Source organism: Anopheles arabiensis, chromosome 2, assembly GCF_016920715.1.
Source record: "Anopheles arabiensis isolate DONGOLA chromosome 2, AaraD3, whole genome shotgun sequence".
Lineage (NCBI taxonomy): Eukaryota > Metazoa > Arthropoda > Insecta > Diptera > Culicidae > Anopheles > Anopheles arabiensis.
This window is the reverse complement of record NC_053517.1, coordinates 34,901,654-34,921,474: the sequence shown is the minus strand read 5'-3', so window position 1 is coordinate 34,921,474 and position 19,821 is coordinate 34,901,654. Positions and strand designations below refer to the sequence as shown.

The 19,821-nt window shown below is 48.5% G+C and overlaps 1 protein-coding gene across 2 annotated transcripts; it reads right to left on the bottom strand.

Moving 5' to 3' along the window:
* Window positions 1-458: 458 nt before the first annotated feature.
* On the bottom strand, window positions 459-15,549 carry LOC120895752 (protein obstructor-E). Of its 2 annotated transcripts, none has more exons than XM_040299341.1 (5): window positions 15,177-15,549; window positions 4,038-4,247; window positions 3,129-3,317; window positions 2,823-3,033; window positions 459-604 (listed from the first exon to the last, which is right to left on the bottom strand). In XM_040299341.1, exons 1-5 carry the CDS (start codon window positions 15,217-15,219, stop codon window positions 550-552), a joined length of 708 nt encoding a protein of 235 aa, XP_040155275.1. In that variant the 5' UTR covers window positions 15,220-15,549; the 3' UTR covers window positions 459-549. The 2 variants fall into 2 exon arrangements, with proteins under 2 accessions (XP_040155275.1, XP_040155274.1); XM_040299340.1 differs by lacking the exon at window positions 459-604 and adding an exon at window positions 1,112-2,162.
* Between the last annotated feature and the right edge of the window lie 4,272 nt (window positions 15,550-19,821).

Genomic DNA, 19,821 nt, shown 5'->3' with positions numbered 1-19,821 from the left:
GCAAACCATTGAGCTCTCATTAATTGTTCAATATTGTTTATTGCTTAAAATTTGTTCTGTTACCATGCTTAACTGTTTGAAAAAATCAATATGGAAAAATACTAGGTAGGTTGGTAAGTTTAGAGACATGGAATTTAGGTTACTTATTAAAAAATGCCTCTTATTCCCTATAATTCTGTGGTGTATGAACCGATTAAAAACCCCCATTGATGGTAAAGCTGATCTGGAATCTATATTCGCTGTCGAACGGATCAAGATTATTTTCGGTTCATGTACTGTATTTCAATCTATACCAGTCATGGCACGGAACGCAATGCTTGCGTGAACCGGGAAATGATGCATTTTTATCCCATTCCGTGTATGTACATTCAGTGTAGAATTGAGTGCATATCTGCTCCTTTATTTTCAATCTAAACTTAAGCGACTCCGTAACGGTAAAACAAAGCAAATACAATGAGTTCTTTTTTTATACTCTGTTTTTATTAAAAAGATTGTTCACGGCTCGCGGAAATAACTTACACTCAATTGTGCTTACACTAGTGACTACGATTAATATCCTTTCTTCTGGAGCGCCTTGATGTCCTGGTCACCGTAATAGTCCTCGCTGGAAGGAGTGAAAGAAACAATGTCAAACATAATTGGGCTTTTTATGAGTTGTAAAGCAATTTTGCACCACCAGAAAACAATACCGAAAAGAAAAGAACGAATAAAATATACTCAACCAACGTTAATGGAACCATGAATGTGAAAACTCAATCGTATGATGTCATCGAATGAAGTGTCACAAGTGACAGGACAGAGATTGAAGGAAACATTAGAACACACGCTTGTCACAGTGGCGTGACATGAAGATGGCTTACCCGTTAGTAATCAGAATGTTAGCAAAAAAAAAAACAAAAACAAAAACAGAAAGAAACAATCGATCCAGTCTGTGGGCGAAACTCCAAAACCAAACATTAAGAAACTAAAGAAACAAATTATTAGGTGAAAAACAACACACACCCATAATACCGAGCAATCAACACACCGAAAGTTGAACCGAAGGGCGGTGAAATCGTGAGAAAGGAAGAAGTAATCAATCGATAATGATAAAGAAGGATGAATGGCGGTGTTTTGTTTTAAAGTGGTTTTAAAGATTTTTTTTTTATTATTGTTTCATTTTCTGTTTGTTTTGTGTTGTTCTAGGCTCTAAACTAAGGCGCTTCCCTCGGTCTCCCTCATTCATTCATTTTCGTTCACTTCTCCTCAACTACAGTCAAACTCAGAGGTTAAAAGTCAGGGCGTGGAAACAGCAAACTGCATCATGTGCAACAAACACACGGACGAGCCACTGCGAGCAATTCGAATCGAAAACGATCCGTTCAAAGTACGATACCGGGAATACAAAGGATTTTTCTTTTGCTATTTGCAACGAAAAGTCAGATGTAAAAAAAGACGTTTTTAATCTGAACACAACAAAAAGATACACAAAATATGATCACAACAGAAACTGCGTTCAATTTCTTCACACCGCACCGACTGATCACGAGCAAAACTCAACGTAATCCTGCTGAGTTGGGCTGTGATTGGGCGCTAGTTTGTAATTGGTTGGCTGTATGGTTCGTGCCTGATCGAATTTTAAGTCTTGGTTTTAAGCTTTACAAACTGTCGTGTGGAAATTGATATGGAAGAGCGCTTCCTTTAAACATTATGCAATCAGCGCCAAATGTAGTGAATTTCCTTTCCGTTGGCGCAGCGTCATGCGATATGCGTGGTCCTTATTCTTCCGTTGATCGACGCTATCCGTCTATTCGCCCTTTATCTCGTCATTTCCGTTCCCTGATCTACAGCCCTGCACCCACTGTTCTGCGTAATGTGCTTATTGGAATTCTCCTTACAGTTAACCCTGTTGTTTCAGTTACATTCTTCATTTGCTGCTCTCTCGTTCTGCATCTCTTCTTTATCTGCTTCCCTAAAAACCCCACTACTCGTTAAGTCCCCCCCGGTTTTATGCACTGTCTTTACTGTCCCCTTTTCTTTAGTTGCTGTCCTTGGGAGCCGGACGGTTCGACTTAACGTTAGCTTTGGTGGCAGCGGGCGCACCACCGGACTGGAGGGCTAGACCGGCAAGGAGTTCGCTCTTGCGGATGCTTTTCAAGTCCAAATCACCGTAGTAATCTTCGCTGTTGGGGGTGTAAGGTGGGAGGGGGGAAGATTAGACGGTTGGTTAGAGAGAAAGAAAGAATTAAGAATTATACACTCTCGAGACATGATAATGCGAATGATGGGCGATGATGTGTGTGAGTTTGTTGTCAGTGTGTAGGGAAGAACAACTTCGGTACACAATGGCTGTGAAGTTAACTTTTCTTCCAACAGGAAGTTTTTGTGAGCGTGTGCATACGTATGGCGAGAGAGGGAAAGAGAATGTTTAGTTCGTCCGAAATGAATCGAAATCAGATTAACTTCGTACACTCGAAAAGGCGCCCGAAGTTGCAAAGTTTTGGTAATGTTTTTGGCGGCTTTGATGTTAAAGATGTCTGTCAGGTTTTATAGCCAATGGGTTGCCCCACTGATGCTGCCTACATGTGCTTGCCCGTCGGCAGGACAGCACAGAGTAAACATCGGCAAACAGCGGAACAGAATGTGAGTTTGATAGAATGATTACAGACACAAACACAAGTACAAACTATTGATCGGAACACCGAATAAACCCTGCACATGATTGCAAACACACATACACCAACATAATCTCTTGGGTAAGGGGAGGGAGTACCATCCCAGGGCACCAGGGAACCCGAAAAGAAGTAACACACACACACACACACACAGCAAACGATGCTTACCATCCGGGAACGTCCTCGGGATCTTCGCAGTTGCCAGTGCCGTCAGCATCGCCGATCTTGAAGACGGTTCCGATCGGGCAGCCGTACTCGCGGGCGACTCCCTCCAGACAGATGTAGTACTTGCGGCAGTCCTCCGGGTGTGCATGTCGCGAGAAGGATCCAGCATTGGAGATCTCACCGGCGGCCGGGCAGGCGAATCCATTCGCTACTTCTGTGGTCGTAACGGTTACGGTCCGGGGATGGGGAATCGTACGAAGAGAGCATTAGTACAAATGGACAGCAGGAAAGCGGTCATTGCTAGCTTACCTTCGTTCTTGCATTCCGGCACCTGGTCGGCCCACATGCAGACGCGCGCCTCACGATCGTAGGCCAGTCCGGGCGAGCACTGGTAGCGCGAGGCCTCACCGTTCCAGCAGTTCCAGAACACATCGCACTTGGCCGCATCCGCAAAGATACCGTACAGACGCTCGCAGTGGGGAGTGGAGATCGGTGGTTCTAGAATTGGATGGGGATAGAGGAAAACAGCAAGGTAAGGTATAGGCTAGCAAGGATTCATTTATTTCGAACTGTTACGTTAGTGTAAAAACAGTCACGTTTACTCGAATGTAACCCAAATTGATCTCCCAACGCTTTTGGAAAGTACAGTGAAATTTCCTTCAGTCTTTTCAGTTATTTGACGCCTAGCCTTTGGCTGTTAAATAGTTCAAGTAGCATTTAATAGCAAGGATCAATTGCACAATAATGGTTATTGTGTATGGTAACCCCGTTTTAAAAATTCCATCGTAAATGATTAGTTTGAAAACCAGTGTGGGTTTGGAACCATATGTTATGGATATGTTACACAGAAATAAAATAACAAGTTATCGATCGAAAAACCATCACATTTCTTTCACCAATCATTCGGGGAAATGGTAACGCATAAAAAGACACGCTTATGCGTTGATTCTGCATAAAACAATCAAACGCAGTAAAACACTATAATTTGAAGTGTTTAAATTCTGTGTTAATTCTGTTTTAATCTGTACTGTATTCATTCACTGCATGTTACTGAAAATATATTTCGTCTGTTGGGTTTTAATTGCTTATCAGCAAGCACCAAGCAACAGTTTAAGTGCAATTAACCTTGAGCAATCGTGATATAAATTATCCCAATTATTTTCAATTGTACAGTACAATCATTGTGTTTGATAGCGTTTATCAGTAAAGCATACATACCTAGCTGGGTGCGGTCGCCGCAGTCGACGTTGTGCAGGTAGTCACAGTTCTCGGTCAGGTATTTGGAGTCTGTCGCGTCGAAGGCGAGACCGTTGCCGCAGGTCTTCAGCTCGGCCACGTTGTTGTCACACTTCCAGTACTTGTCGCAGGAGCTGTGATGCGGGTAGAAGCCGAAATCGTCCGGACACTTGAAGCTCTCCTGAGCGACAGCTGTTTTGCAAAGGGGTGAACAGGATTAGAGAGTAAAAAGGAAATTAGTTGTTTTTTCCATAATGTCAATACAATTCCACCACGTATATGGCCAACGAAGGAATGGAAAACGAATCTAGTTCATATCGAAGCAAAGTAAAGCTGAAAGAAGAAGTTGTTTTTTCTTTCTCCAGGAAGAACACACCTAACACCGTTGCTGTGTGATTCATGTAAGGTTGCAGGTGCGTAGTGTCGGTAATTTCAACGTTTGTTCATCTTGGAGTAAAGCGCAAAACAAAACAAAAAATCCCCACGATTGGTGTCATTTTTCAAAAGCCCCCTCCAAACCTCGCTCTAATATCGGCCTTCCACGCTGGGTCACCATAAATATTCTTGGCCACCTGCCTACCGGTCGGTCCGGGGTCCGCACAGATGATGGATCGTTCCCAGCGCCGAAGCGTCATCGTCAAACCGCAAACGGCACGGTTCCGTGATCCGCTGAGTGATTTGTGACCTGTCGGATTTTGGGACGGTGCGTGTGTGTGTGTGTGTGTGCGAACAGTGAGTGGGATCTATCGTCTTTTTGTTTTAGATTCCGTACTTTCATCACTTTTGCACAAACCGGGCCTGGTGGTTCTGAGGGAACTTCTTGCAAGCCGACGCACCTTAGAATAAGGAGAGATCCATCATCGCTCACCCGTTTCTAGTGTTTCTTCTGCTTGGTTTTTCGGGGTATACTGTTGCCGAAAGTAATAGACTGTCCACCGATCAGCCTTTTTTTCTTCTATTTCTATTCTTCTCCATTTGCATTAAAAGGTACATCTATTTGTCGCCTACGCTGTGATTAATGAACTCATCTTCAAATGGTCGCCGGTTGATTGTGTTACCAGCCAGCGCTGCCGGTTTGGTAGGATTAAACTTTTGACATTTTAGATTCATCCGAAGCACCGCGCTGTGTGGAAATGGCAATCGCAAGCGGCTAGAATCTTTCCCACGTCACCACGATACCTCCACTCACGCCATAAATCCTGACCAATTCGGTAATCAGTTTGCACACGCACACGCACATACATCCGTGGGTGCTTGTGTTGAGGTTTTGTTGTCGGCAAGACTAGCAAAACCACAGCTGGCCACAGAAACGGCTAGCTGACTGGTTGATTTCCGCCCCCATTCTTCCCACACAAATGAGGAGTGCAGCTTTATTAACTGCGATGACAGGATACACCGTGATAGTGTGCACTTGCCCTGCAACGGGCCTTTCCCCCGAGGAAATCGGGCTGGAAATCAATAAATTTCCCCAACCCATCAGCGTTTGGTCATCGTAAATTTTGGCCCCAGCGATAATAATTACACCGTAATTGCCATTATTTTTATCACCGCAAAATGATCTTTAATTTATGCAACGCTCGATCCCGCCCGGCATTCCAACGGGCGTGAAGTGTTGCCGTGCACAATGGAACGCAATGCCACGCTCGATTTTCGATTTTGTTAACCCCTTTTCCGAACCCGGCTGACAGCGGATAATATCGTCAAGGGATTCCAAAATGGCCACGTTGACACGTTGGATCGAGGGACGCTGTGATATTGTATGTTTACAGTAATCTGAAAGTGTTAAACGTTGCTCATTATAAACGTTTTATATTAATTTCAATTGGCTGTTTTTATCTTGTATTTGCTGACGGATGCTGATTTATACAAAAAAAATTTAATGAATAATAAGCTCTTTCTTCTAGAGTTTACGACTCAAACAAAATACCCTTTCTAGTGTTGTGCTCCCTCCCAAAAATCCAATCATAATCTCATTCCCTACCAACGCGATGATGCAATCGCTCACGGCAGCTAGGCGCTCCGACATTTCCCGCACGAATGTCTCGTACACTACTCAACGCCGCGATCAAAAACGCACCTCCAACGCCCTTCTTGTCTTGCAGCATCAGCCCCAGACGAACACACGCACGCAAAAAGCCAGTCACACACACAAAAAAAAAAAACGCTCATTAAAAATCCTGCTCGCTCCCGGGCGTTAAATAACCATCCGGTTTCGGTTTCGGTTTCGTTTTTCGGTTTGCTAACCCGCCTGCCCTATTTTCACTGATCTGCCGGCACTTATGACGATTTTGGTGCCGGTACGCACGTGAGCGTGATGCGTACGGTGCGTAATCGTCCGCACACCGGCGCGCCCCATATGGTCGTGATTAACGGGCGGCCGCAAGCCCGCGTGGCGCAAACGTGTGCGACCGCTTGCAACAGATGAAATAAAACAGAGATGTCCAAAAGGGCTACCGCGGATTGCATAGTTTTGTTTGTGCATTTTGATGCTCTTTTCCCTTTTCGGGGGCATCTTTTCTGCCATTCTCTGGGAAAGGGGTTTCCCCTGCCCTCGTTGCCTAATCATGCGTCGTTAATTAGTTTAGCGAACAAATGAGCGTACGACGATCGCTATCCCATTTTGGGGGCACGCTCGTTTCTGCTGCTTGCTTCCCCAGTCCAAAGCCGGTCCAGCGGTAAATAAACGACGCGTGGCGTAAGCGCCCCAGCTCTAAGCCGTTAAACCGTTGGGTAAGCTTTCGTTTTCTATGCGCTGTGCTCCAGTTTTTTACTTCTTTTTTCAAGCCACGCGATCTAATTTGATCTCGTTTTCGGTACGGGTTGGCGTAAAAAGAAGAGAGAAAGATAAACAAACACACGTACTCGCACACATCCAAATTAAATATGAGAAATGCGTCTCACTCCACTTCACTTTCTTCCGTTATGCTTTACAAATTGTTTGATAGAGTGTAGGCTTACCACGCCACGGTCATTATCTGGCTAATTTTGCATACCACTCCAACGGGTGCAACGACCCGCTGAGGTAGGTATTGTGGTGATTTATCCGCTAATAGAGCGATCGCGTGCAGCATTTTCCTTTCACCCCACGGGCACGGTTCATCCCAACTTCCGCTCGCCCAAAGAGTGCACCAAGAAAGAAATGAAAACAAAACGGAAGCACCGCAAATTGAGAGAAAACCCCCGGACGCCGTTGCAATGATGCGCTTGGCGTATTTCCGATCAATTGATTGGATGGGTTTATTGTGTGTCTGTGTGTGTTTTTTTGTTCGCTCGAAATCAAAAGCAAACAAAATTACAGAAAGGTTTCTCGAGACCAATCCCTGAGGTAAGTGCAAAATTCGCAAATTCCTCTCCATGCCTGCGGGCAGTGGAAAGAAAAATCGCTCGATTGGAGATATGATCGCCGGGAGGGAGTTTTTGCTCTCCTTTCCGCACGGGTGTGTGAATGGTCGTTGGTGAACGGCTGCGGCCGTCATCGAATCGACGTGGCAGTGAAGGTAGAAACACACACACAAACCCACAAGTGCCCGTTTCCGTTGACCATGAACGGTTTTTGTACAATAATTGCCCCTTTTCGTAGGGCAATGAGCATCGTACATAATCGGTACTTCGTGATGCTGTGGTTGCTTCCCTCCCTCTGCACCTCCCTAATTACGGCACGAAAGTGAAATCGTTTCACTGCAAATCACCTACACCGAAGAGGCACCAATATGCAGGGTTTAAAATCAATATGAAGAGAGAGAGAGACAGAGAGTAAAAACCAGCTCAAACCCTCCCATAACCATCACTCTCGCTTTTATCGCAGCTCGCTGACGCGCACTAGCGTGGCATTAAAAGGAAAAGGATTGCTTGCTGCTTCCACCGCATCCTTCGGCATCCCGAAAACCCATTCAATCCAACCCAATTCCCCGTCACCGTTCACCGACATTGCCACCGCACATAAGTCACCAGCCTGATACGGTAATGAGGTTCCGCTCTGGCACCCTTCCAGCATAACTGAACGGGGAAGAAAAAACTGTATCGACAAATCGCTGCAACAACCGAACAGCAACACAACGCAACCGAGAAAAAAAGAAAGCTTACAAAAACTGCGCAAACAAATCCAAACCACACTCCAGATTAGATCGCGGAAAAGAAAGAACCAGCGCAACCCTTCCAGCCCCTAGCCCCTGTAAAGCAGGATTTGCAATTAAAGCGCACACAGTGATGGGTAGGGGTTTGGGAGAGGGTGCAAAGCAAGGGCTTTCTTTGCCTTTGCCTTTACGATTTGCTGCGGAAAGTAATATTGCGCCCCCAAAAGCGGAGGGCCACACCCGGTAACGAAGGCTTTTGATTTTTAGCACAAAGGCGCGACATAAAGCACGCTGATTATCCACATTGTTATCCGGGGTTTTTATCAGCGCACACATACACACACACACACCCACACAAAGAACCCCGTAGGCATTTCAGTGCGATGGGCGAAAGATTGCTAGGTACGTTCGTGCTGCCAAGATTGTAAGAAAATGTTATTCCAGGTTGGCTGGTAGACACGCGCCCAGGGTTACGTGAATCCTGTCAATATACGTACCGAACGAAACGGGATTTGTTTCTTCTTTTTTTCCTGTGTGCGAAGATTTTTGGTTTGTTTGAAAACTGGCAAAAAGATCAAACTCTCTCTCTCTCTACCGCTCTGCTATGTTTGCTTATTCAAAGACGCATATCGCACAGCATCGAACATAGTGGTTTCTGGGTTTACCGTTTGGGGGTTTGGAGTTACGTTCCGTTCCCCCATTTTTTCTGTAACCCTGCGCTAAACGAAGTGAAATTATCTTTCCTCCGCAAAAGCTTCGCTCCTAAACACGTTTCGAAAGGAACCACTATGTAGGGAAAAGGGCAACCACACACACACACGTTGCGTTGCGCAATAAATGTTTATTATCTTGCATCATACGAGACGGGTTCGACACGCTTTATCGGAGCACGGGGACCGGTGACAGCTTTGCCACCGTACGAAAAGATTTGATTTTAAACGATTGTTTGCTTTGTTGTCGCTGTGTGTGTGTGTGTGGTTGTGTTTTCTTCACAGGAAACATAGCCCCAGGGTAAAATGGGAGTGGAATTTCAGGGGGTTTTCGATAAACGGTGGAAACTCGATTTGAGTTGTTTATCGAGGTGGAAAAAAATAAATGAAACGCTGACGCTCAGTTGGCAAAATTGTCGATTGTTTGAGCCAGATTGTAGCGGAGAATGTGCTGCTCTGTTTGCTTATCATAAATAGGGCTATTTAGCGCTAAACCACGCATTTCATTCAGGTTGAACAAGTTGAACCAAACGCCCCCTTGAGAGTGGTTAGATTGATCCAGGCGCGTATTGAAATTAAGGTCAGCCCTGTTTCGCTTCCAAAGGTTGAACTACCCTTTTGCACCTGACGGGAGATGACTTTTGATCCCACTCCGTCCCTCAAAACATGCACCACAATGCACCAATATCTGCAGTCACGCGATACTAACAGCGCTGCATCCCGGAATTGATTACGCGAACGCGAAATGCGTTGTAACACACCCGAGAGCGCTGACGCGGAGGTGGTGCCGTACGTACAGTACAGTACAAGCACACATTTCCTCGTTAGATTGTGTGCGTTTGCTCCTCAATCCTCAGACGAGGGGGACAATTTATGTGTGACATTTCAATCGCTATTTTACGATTTGCGAATCCAGCAGCCGGTCGGGCGCTGCACACAACAACACCGGCGCTGGGAACTGCTTAGCTGGGAAACCGTAGCTGCTCCCGGTTAATAGATAGTAGAATTTAATTAACACATAAATAAAGCCCCCCCGCCCCGCCTCTCCCGGGATCATGTTAAGAAGCAGGGCGGGCTTTAAGAAAATTATGTACACCGTTGCACATACAAGCACACACGGCCTTTATGCCGCGCTGGACGGTGTGCCTGTACGGTGGATGAGCGTTTCGTCTCTGTCAGAGTGTTGCTAGATTAGAGGAGTTTGAGGGAAGGCCTCCGACTGTAACATGACTCTGTCACAGGCTGGACTGTTAATAAATCTCCCTGGCCGTTCTTCTGCCACACCAACACACACACACGTGCGCTGTGTGACACCATGACCATTAAAACTGCACCGTGTCGGATCGGACATCCATTCTCTAGCGTCCACGGCACCAGGTGCACTGCTTCACCTTTACAACTGGTTCCGGCAAGGGGGGGGGATGAAGGGACTACAAAAACAAGGAAACTCCACGAACTAAATCTCCATCATGTCCGTGAAAGATGGCGAAAGTGAAAGCAAGCGGCGGCGACGGTGGCGACTATGCAAAAAGGCCACACCAGAATGCCGAACCGAACGTCTTAACAAAGCTGCAAAGCTGCACACGATTCGAGATGGCGTGGGCAAACGCCACCGAGTGGCCACTCCCGGATGAACACCCTCCCAAAACCTTCCGCGTTCGTGTGCCGGGGTGGGGTGTGTTTCTTTTCCAGTTTGTTAATGAATTGCGAAATTCGAGCTGGGGGGGGAAGCCGGCAGAGGAACGGTTGGCGCTGTTCGATTATCGAAGATCGAAATACGATTGCGCAACGCGCAGCTGGGGGAGAAGGGGCTACACGTTGGGGCGAGGTTGGATGATGGTTGGCCTCTGGTGGTGGTTGGCCCGAAAAAAAAAACACACACACACAAGAAGACGAAAACCAGTCCCGGTGGAGATTCGATAACGGTAGCCGGACGGTTGGTGGAATGCTGTGCGCTGACAACGGCCACCGGGCGCTCCTACTCCTACTCCCGCTGGAATGGCAGTGTGGTGGTGACACAATCCGGCACCGATTATGTCACACCAGCCCTCGCGCGCACGCCTTTGCGTGGCCGCGGGATCGCCCTCCCCCGCCCTTCATCTTGGGCCATCGAGTTGTGGCCTCATCTCGCGATCCTTTCCGCGATCGCGACACAAAAAACGCGAAACGTCGGGCGGGTGGTTCGCCTTCGTTCGCTCCTGCCTGAGAAGGGGCGTAGGCAAATAGAGTCGATTATGAAACCGCTCCCGCTGTGGCAAATGGAATTTGAATATTTTAAAACGGGGCCCCACGGATGGAGAGCGCGCATGTTGTGACAGCATCGAATTTTGTAAATCTAAAAACACAAAAGTCACAATGCGCTGCATCGGTTAGCCGAGTCCGGTGCAGCGCTTCGGGGCCAAGTTCAGACTTCAGGTCTGCTCTTCAGCAGGGGTAGCAATTACGATCAACCCACTCGTCCCACCCGTCACCCCCCGTTGGTGACCACATTTCACCGTGTGCACCCGCTTGCGCAATTAGTGCGCTTCCGTTGGCATTACTTTCTAAATCGAGCGCGTCCGCCACGAGCCCCGGATGAAGGTCGTCGCAGTCGTCGCAGTGGTCGGATGGGCAACAAACTTGCAGCGAGCGTGCTCCACATTCGCCCGCTGCAGGGGGGGGGGAGAAGACCCTGGTCCCAATGCCCAACGGCTGCCGATCAAGTTCAAGCGGCGGTGCGTTCCTGTTACCGAGCACAAAAATGGGTGAAAGGACTACATTGACAACAGGTCTTGCACGCAGCGTTGCAATTACCGTTTGCCAGCGATCGACGGGTTGACGGGCGATTACGGAGCAGGGCCAGGGAACGCGCCGCTACATCGCACCACTCACCATCGGCATGCTCAAAAATCTGGAGCACAATTGAAAGTAGCGCTTGCCGCCTGTAGGGATGGCGCGTTTTCGTTGCTGCCCTTTTGACAATCGTCAATACAATAACCGGGGGTTTGTTTTGTCTTTTTTTTTTTTTGCTTTGGTGAAGGTCAGCCCGATCGATTACTGTCACTGCGGTAAGTGTCGTTAAAGCACGGCTCGATTTGTTTCGAAAGGCGAGGAGACTCATTCATTTGCACGCGCTCAATGTCAATCGGCCGAATGACGAGTTGTCAGTGGGACGAACACATTGCTCGAGCGCGCTGCAGGCAAGCAATTAACCCGCTTAAGAGCGGCTGAAATCTTCCCCCGATGCCACCACACTGACCCAGTCGACGAACAGGACGGAGGAGGCGGGGGGGATGAAATTAACTAATTTTGTCACGCGTTTTACGCAGGAAATTGTGCGCACTGCGACATCTCCAACGCATCTCTCGAAGCTGTCAATGAACTGCCGGTGCAGAAGCATTTCTTCGATTTGCTTGACCATTTGTCGGGCCCATCTATGCCACGCGTGTGTCATAGTTGTTTTTTGTGTGTGTTGTGTTGTCCTCTTCGTCGTTATTCTCTCCCCTCCCTTCTGTTGCATTTGGATTGCGCTTGAAGAGAGGCACACGTCCGTACAATAACAAGCCAAGTCGTATTCCGGGGCCTCCGCCTCGGTCGGTGATGGATACGCGTCACACGCACGCAGTACGTGAGCGGCATCAACAACTCGGGCATGCCCCTCGGCATCGACTGGTCAGCGCTGGCGGGTGGTCGGCGCGAGACGGGAAGCGCAGTCACACATTTTAATACTAAAGTCGAAGTGCAAAGCATCCACCGGTGGAATACTAATTCCGAGCCACGATTATCTAATCGGGCGATACCGGGCTATTTGTGGGACGTTTGTTGGGGCAGCCTGCGGCGCTGTTGACGCTGAAGTGAAGAAAGGCAGAGAGCTAACAAAAAAAGAACAAAAACCTTCCATTGGCTGCACGGTACAAGAAGATTTTCGACTTCGAATTAGTTCCGATAATCTCATTATTCGAGTTGATTTCATTGACCCGAGCGGTGCGCACACATGTATGCAGTGAAATTTTGATTCGCTGTAATTTGTGACGCAAAGTCGTGCCCGGAAAGCACAATGGACTGATGGACGGTTCGATATCTCAGCGACTCGCCGTATCCCGTAAGCGCTTCCCCCGCCCGATACATCGCCATGATTAATTAACCTTCCAGACGGACGCCGCCTGTAAGCGGGCATCTTCTCATCCTTGGTCCACTTCGACCAACCATCTCCGTAGGAAGGTGTTTTGCAAGTGTAATTCAATTAAGCGCCCTTGATGCGTGCGGCGAGTTCGCGAGTGCTGGCACTTAACGCACTGACAGACAGTCAGACGGCTCGAAGCTGGAACGGAAGTGGTTGCCAACTGAAGACACAATCACAATGCACAAGCACTGTCCTGCAGTGTCTCAGCGCAGTTCGCCACACTGTCATCAAATCGGAGGGCCCTTGCGGAAAGCGCCCCCAAAACGCGGTGTATGTTGCCGGATCAATCGGAGCAAATCGGGGCACGGATGGTTGAGCTGTAATTAGAGTAATTGAACGCATCTCCTCGCGGTTCTGCGCCCGGGGGACGGACCATCGGGGGACGACGAGTGATTGATCCCTAAAACACTCTCCTTGTTCCGTTCCGATTGCGTTCCGACCTCCGTCAACTGTCAACTCCGGCTTGTCCGGCTAGTCTCACAGCAACCATTAGCCGATCGATGGGACTTCGCTGCCTCCCGCTGTCGCCGCCACAGAGAGGTACATCCCACCGGGAGGTGATTATCCGCCATCGCGTTCAGCCAGCGGTTTGCTGGGTGGAATTATTTAGTGCCAGAACCGACCGACAACCTTGACCGAAGCTTCAATCTCGCACACTGCCGATGCACTCCCAAACATTCCACATCGTGCGCGCGGACACACACCGGCCGTGGTTCTGCCAATCGGTAATTAACCGTGTAGACCCGGCTTGTACATACACTGGTACGATGCGACGTGACGGGTCGGAGGGGCGAGAGCAATGAATCGATAAAGCGATGGCCTTCCGAAAGGCGAAGAATATCCCATTTCAAGGACAGCCAGTCTCGCTCGATCAAAAATGTGGTGCATTTTTCATGCGATTGTGCGCCGCGTTATCTAGGGCAACGGTTTCAGTAGTCGGGCAAGAAATCGGAGATGCCTTCGGGGGTGTTCGCTGCGGGCAGATGTTGGCCACGCCCGACCGCTGGATTAACAAATCCGTGTAGGCATACCACACAAGAGAGAGAGAAGACGCAAAAAAAATAAAGCCTAGATGGTAGATGAATAAATTTCCATCCCTCTAGCTGCAAATTCCCTTCCCAGAGCTGCCTGCCGAGAACTGGCTGACCTCGACTCATATTTCGTGAAGAAAAAAAAAACACGCACCGAATCTGTCATCGCCCGTTTTGCCTGCCGCAGCAAACACAATCCACCCGATCGAGGCTTCTAGATCGTGTGTGTGTGTGTGTGCTCTCCCGCAAAAAGCTCTCGAGAGCTCGATCTCGTACGGCCACGCGTGTGTCCCTAACGCGCCCGCCCCAGTTGGGAAAGACCAAACCAGTTCCAAACGAAAGCGAAATCGCTTCGCGCAAGATCAAAACAAGATCTCACACACAAGAACGCTAACCCGCCCGAACGGAATGGTGGACCGCACCGTTGCGTTACGTCTCCATCGTCGGGCAAGATGGCGCGCGGGCGCCGACCACCGCATGAAAGTGAGAGCGCAGTCTCGTACGCTCGTACGCCTGCCCGCCGTGCATATGACGCGTTGGCGTACTGGCGCAACACACTGCTGGCTGACTTCCTCTTGCTGTTTCGCTCGGCAGCCGCGCAGCCGGGCGCCGAAAGCGAAAGCCAATCCCACCAATCACCGTATCTCCCCTATGCCCGCCATTCTCTCTCGCCCGGCAACTCTGGGCCGTGTGCCGTGTGGAGCACATTCTTGCGGTGGGCGAATTGTGCAAAGCAAAAAAAAACCAAAAAAAAAAACTACAAATCAACTGCTTCGAGCGATCGTTGCAAGAACGATTGAATGAGCTTGAAAAGGTACACAAATGCCTATTTGATAAATAAATTGCCTTCTTTAGCGATGGAAGAAGCCAATAAGGACCCGAAGTCTTTAATGAAATTAAACAATAAACAACACCAATCAACAGGTTCCATCTTTTTAAAGAGTGTGATGCCATTTTGAAGCATATGAACCACATTCTGGAGTAGATTCTGGATCTTTTCGAATGAATACCACAACGATCTGCCACTAAACGCTCGTGATGCGAACTGTTTCCGTTTCCTACTCTTTCGTGCGCTCGCTAAGCTACATAAGTCTTTTTTGTTTGTTTGTAATAAAGAGCCTTATTTGCTGTTTGTTGGTACGTACCGGCTCCGAAGAGTGCAACCACGAACACTATGCTATACTTCATTTTCACTGACTGAACTGCTTCAGGGTAGTGTTTTACTGCCACACCAACAGGGCTTTGCAAAATGCTCACAGAACAACCACCACGCCGTGTCACAAACCGCACCAACCAATACACTCCGTGAAACACTGGAGGAGTTAAATTCGTTCACAAATTCGTCCTTTTTTGTCGTTCCGTTTGCTGTTGTCCTCCGGCACTTTATCTTTCTGCGTCTTCTTGCACCACGAATTTGAACACCCGGGTGTGTGTGTGTCAGGAGACTAGCCAAACTTCGGTTCGCTTTGCAAAACTTTGTGTTCGTTCGCACCAGCCGTGTGCACGCAGCGAAACTTCCAACAAAACTGTATTAAAAGGCAATTTTACAATCGGTTTTTATACCCAAGGTAGGCGGAGGAGCGCATTTTCAGGTTCTTCTTGGGCGTCTTCGTCCTCCTGCCGGCGATCGCCGCGTGCCGTCTCGCTCGCGCGCCCCAACGCGACGTGCCTGCCTTCCCCACTACCAGTCTTCTTCGCTTCTCCTGCTAAAGCGTACCACTGCCGTGGCCCCACTCTTTCCTTCGGTGACGATCGCGATCGCGGACTTGCCAGCGCGATCCACCGCCAGTTCGACAGAAGGAGAGCGCTGCGGTAATGTGTTGTACCGCAATGTGTCGCGTACGTGAAGTGTGTTCGGTTTTCGGCCGGGGGAGGGGTAGAGGAGGATGGAGTTGGGGCAGGAGGGCGTTGGAGGGAGCGATGGCGGGTAAAGCGGTTACCGTGCCTTTCGCCGCCCTTTTCTAGCGGGCGCACTGCTTCGTCGCCCCTCCGACTGTGCAACGTGCGAACAAACAGGCGAGATGGCTTAGGCAGTTTTGTTAGCCATTCCTTTCGCTCTAACGTTCGCTGGCCCGTACCGCTGCTGCTGGTTCTCTGCATTCCGTCACCATTCATTCCTGCCGCGGCCATAGAAAGCCAACACAACAAAACGGTTTTGGTGGAGGTTGTGGCTCGACGATGCCTAGCCTTTCTTTCCCCGCTCGCTATGCAGGACCAGTGCGCTGCTTCGACTGCTGCAACTTCAATTATCTTAACTTAACAAACTCCCAGTGTGCCCAGTGTGTCGCTAAATATCGCCCGCCTAGCTTCCCTTGTTTTTCTGCACAGTGGTGTTTTGAAGAGCCCGCAGGTGAACCAGGACCATCTTCATCCCAAAACACTGTTGTAGGTAGGCGATTTGCGCGGCTATCCCATCTCTTTCTTACGCCCTGCCAGCAACACCGCAGAAAGTGCATCATCTTCTACGGCAGCTTCCGCGGGGAAAGGTGTGGGGCGAGAGAAGGGGGCATAATTAGGAATTAAGAAGGAAAATGCCAAACACCACCTTCGCCACTTTCCACTGGCGCATACTGGTGTGCGGCCTATTACCACCACCAGCAGCAGCAGCAACAGCGCCGTTTCGTTGATCGCGGGTTCGTTGGTCTCTAGCGCGTTGCAGTCACCGTCGGTGCCCCACTCGCCCGCGTGCTCGATCCGCCTGTGGTGTGATCTTGATACCTCTTGATTCTTTTTTCTTCTTTCGTTGTTTTTGCTTCTCCCAATCTCAGCGCATCGCATCGATCGAGTTAAGATGGGAGCGATTTCCTTGAGCGACCTTCTCTCTGTCGCAGCAGCCGTTACCGATTACGCGCTTGTTGTTGCTCGAGCGCCCTCCTCCATGGGCACGGTGCTGGTGTTTCAAGGTGTGAAATTATGAAACAATTGCACGGCCGGGAACGAAATGTGATCGTATCGAGCATACCGGGTAGGAGCAGGAGCAGGAAACTTACCGGGGTGCTTTGGGAGCGTTAATAAGCACGATCGTGGCATTGGAAGTGATTGCGGCTTTGGTTGGTAGAGGGCACTACTTGGTTCCATGTTGAAGCATACAAATTGAAATAATTAAGTACACATAGTAAATAATTAGCCCATAATCTTTGCTTCAATAACGTGAAAAACATACGATCTTCAATATCCAACAAGTTTGTTTTCGGTGGTTTGGTAATATAGTTAGAATATGTTATAATTGTTCGATTCTGCCTCCTGATATTCAAAAAAGACATTTCTTCGCATCCCGAAACAAAATGGTTTTTAATTTCAAAATCACGAAATGTAAAGTCTGATTTCGGTAATGTTTGGATTCTGATTACGCTGCACTGACGTAACAATTATGATCTTGATTTCCAACACAAATTAACACGTTGACCATGTTGAAGAAACAAATTAACTGTCCAAAGAATGAGCTGACACCCTTACCAAACAACTTTCGTTGTCGAATGGAATTTTGGAAAATTTAAAAGTGGAGCAACAATCAACGCGCGGTAGGTATAATTTTACAACTTGCAATATTGCTGGACAGGACTGTTAAAAAATTATGTAATAAGCCCGTTGGAAAGTTGCACTATTTTAACGACAAATGTGTATATTTATTACCTTACGTTTCTTATGATCACTCTTAGCCAGAAAGTTGAACAAATATAATGCTTGTGTGAGCTAGTACCACAAAACGCACCAATACCAGCAACCTCCAATCGGGCAGGAAGTTCAAAGCCCAAACCACCCGAGTACAGGCCACAGCTATCAAATCCATGCAAAATGAGCGCACCACAAAAAACCACAAGCCGAAGGGATGAGAAAAAGGAGAAAAAAGGTGCATTGCCACTGCATACAAACGGCTCGAACCGTGGGGCTGTACCGGCGGCAGATCAGTGTCGCTCGGACGCGGCGCGAAGGAAACCCCCAAACCGCAGCAAACCACGGTGGACTGGCGATCACTGGCTGGAACACTTACCAGCCCGGTGCGGCGGGAAGTTCGTTCACATTGTTTGACATAATGCATGCGGCTCCGTCGCATAATTGAGATTGAGGCGGGCGGGATCCGACTAGGTTCCGACCAGCAGCACCAAACGAGCGTGGAGAGGCAACGGACCGGAGGCCGGCCTCCCCGAGCGAATACGAAAAATTTCACTTTCATCGATCAGATGACGAACTGCGCCATCATCATGCAGCCCAGGGAGTTGTCGCACCGTTCGAGGGTGTGTTGATCGCGCGTGCTGGTGCGACACGGGGCAACGGTTAGATAATCAGTTTCAAGGTGCGTACCAGCCAATCTGTGTCCCGAAAGGTTGACAAGTCCGAGCGCTGTCGGGAGAGGCTGCAGTTAACAAACACATCGAAAGGTATCAACAAAAACAGCACCGAAAAAACAAAGGAGGCCAGAAAAACTCGTTTCCGCATCGCACACCACGACGGGCAGTGTGGAGGGTGTAATAATAATACTACGCCCAGTGCGTATGTGTGTGTGTGTATGAAAGCAGCCTCCCATAATCATCCTCGGACTACTGCGAGAGAAGGAAGTTTGAAAGCCCCGAAATAAAAAATGGACCCAGAAATGTGTTGTACTTTTCCATTGCCGCCATCCCGCCTAGGCCCAGGGACGCAAACGACATTGAAGTAATTGCAATGCCCAGCCTCGCGGCCTATGTGCATGTGTGTGTGTGTGTTTGTGTGTCTGGAGCGGGTGTTACGTTGGCCGTACACGAATTTGCTTGCAGTACACGCCGTTTTTGTGCTCGTTGTGCCTGAGCAGGAGGGTGGAAAAGAAGAGAAAAAAAACAACAACGTTAACCTTCCCCACCGCCTCTCGAATGTGTGTTCGGTGGCCAGCATCCAGCCGGTCAACCATGCTGCGAAGCATAAAACGTGTCCACGCGTACATGTGACATGACTTCCCGCCCCGAGCAACGGCGAAAGGCGCACATCGAAAACTCCCAAACCAGATCCGTGGAAGTAGGGCAATGGTGCTGAAATTGAAGCACAATACCCTGTTACCCGGGTTTGGTGCCCCGCTGAACCGCTCCGAGTCGATCAATTACGCTATTAGCACAATAATGAGCGTTGTGACGTTTTGGCGTCGTAGCATTGGTGTAGAGAAAATGGGTGTTTATGTGTTCATTATGGGAGCATTCGTGCGTCATGCCGTATTTCAGTGGGCAGGACGTGTTTGTTCTAAGTTTGATGAACAATGAAAGCGATGATTTATTTTCAACTAACAAAATAGATAAGCAAGAAATGTAATCACAAATACCGTGCAAACTAATTCACAAGTTCTCTCCAAGTGAATTAATTAACTGATTATTTTTATTGTGATTAAATTACTGTTTATTTTTAAACCTGCACTAACGATGAATTGTGAATCATTTACCGCATTTTCAACCCTTGCACCATTTGGCATTTCATACGGCAAGAATGTTTTGAGCGCAAAGGGGAAAAAAGCATTAAAATGTGTCAATGACTTCAACGGTACCGGTAGCGACGAACCTTATCAAGCAGGCACCCATCGTACAGGATGCGGTGCCGTTAAAAAGGCTCGACGTAATCCGGGCGCACTAGATTTACCTGCTTAAACAGTGCATTCAGATGGGTGATATTATACAATTGTCCGGCTTAGCCCAACCACTGCCTTCGAGCGGTCGTCGTCGTAGGCTGCCCATCGTGCCGTGTTTTATTTCTAGAAAGCTTCAAACGCGGCTGCATTAATATTCCACCGACGCTGCTGCGGATGCCCGGTACGCTTCGGGAATGCGCACC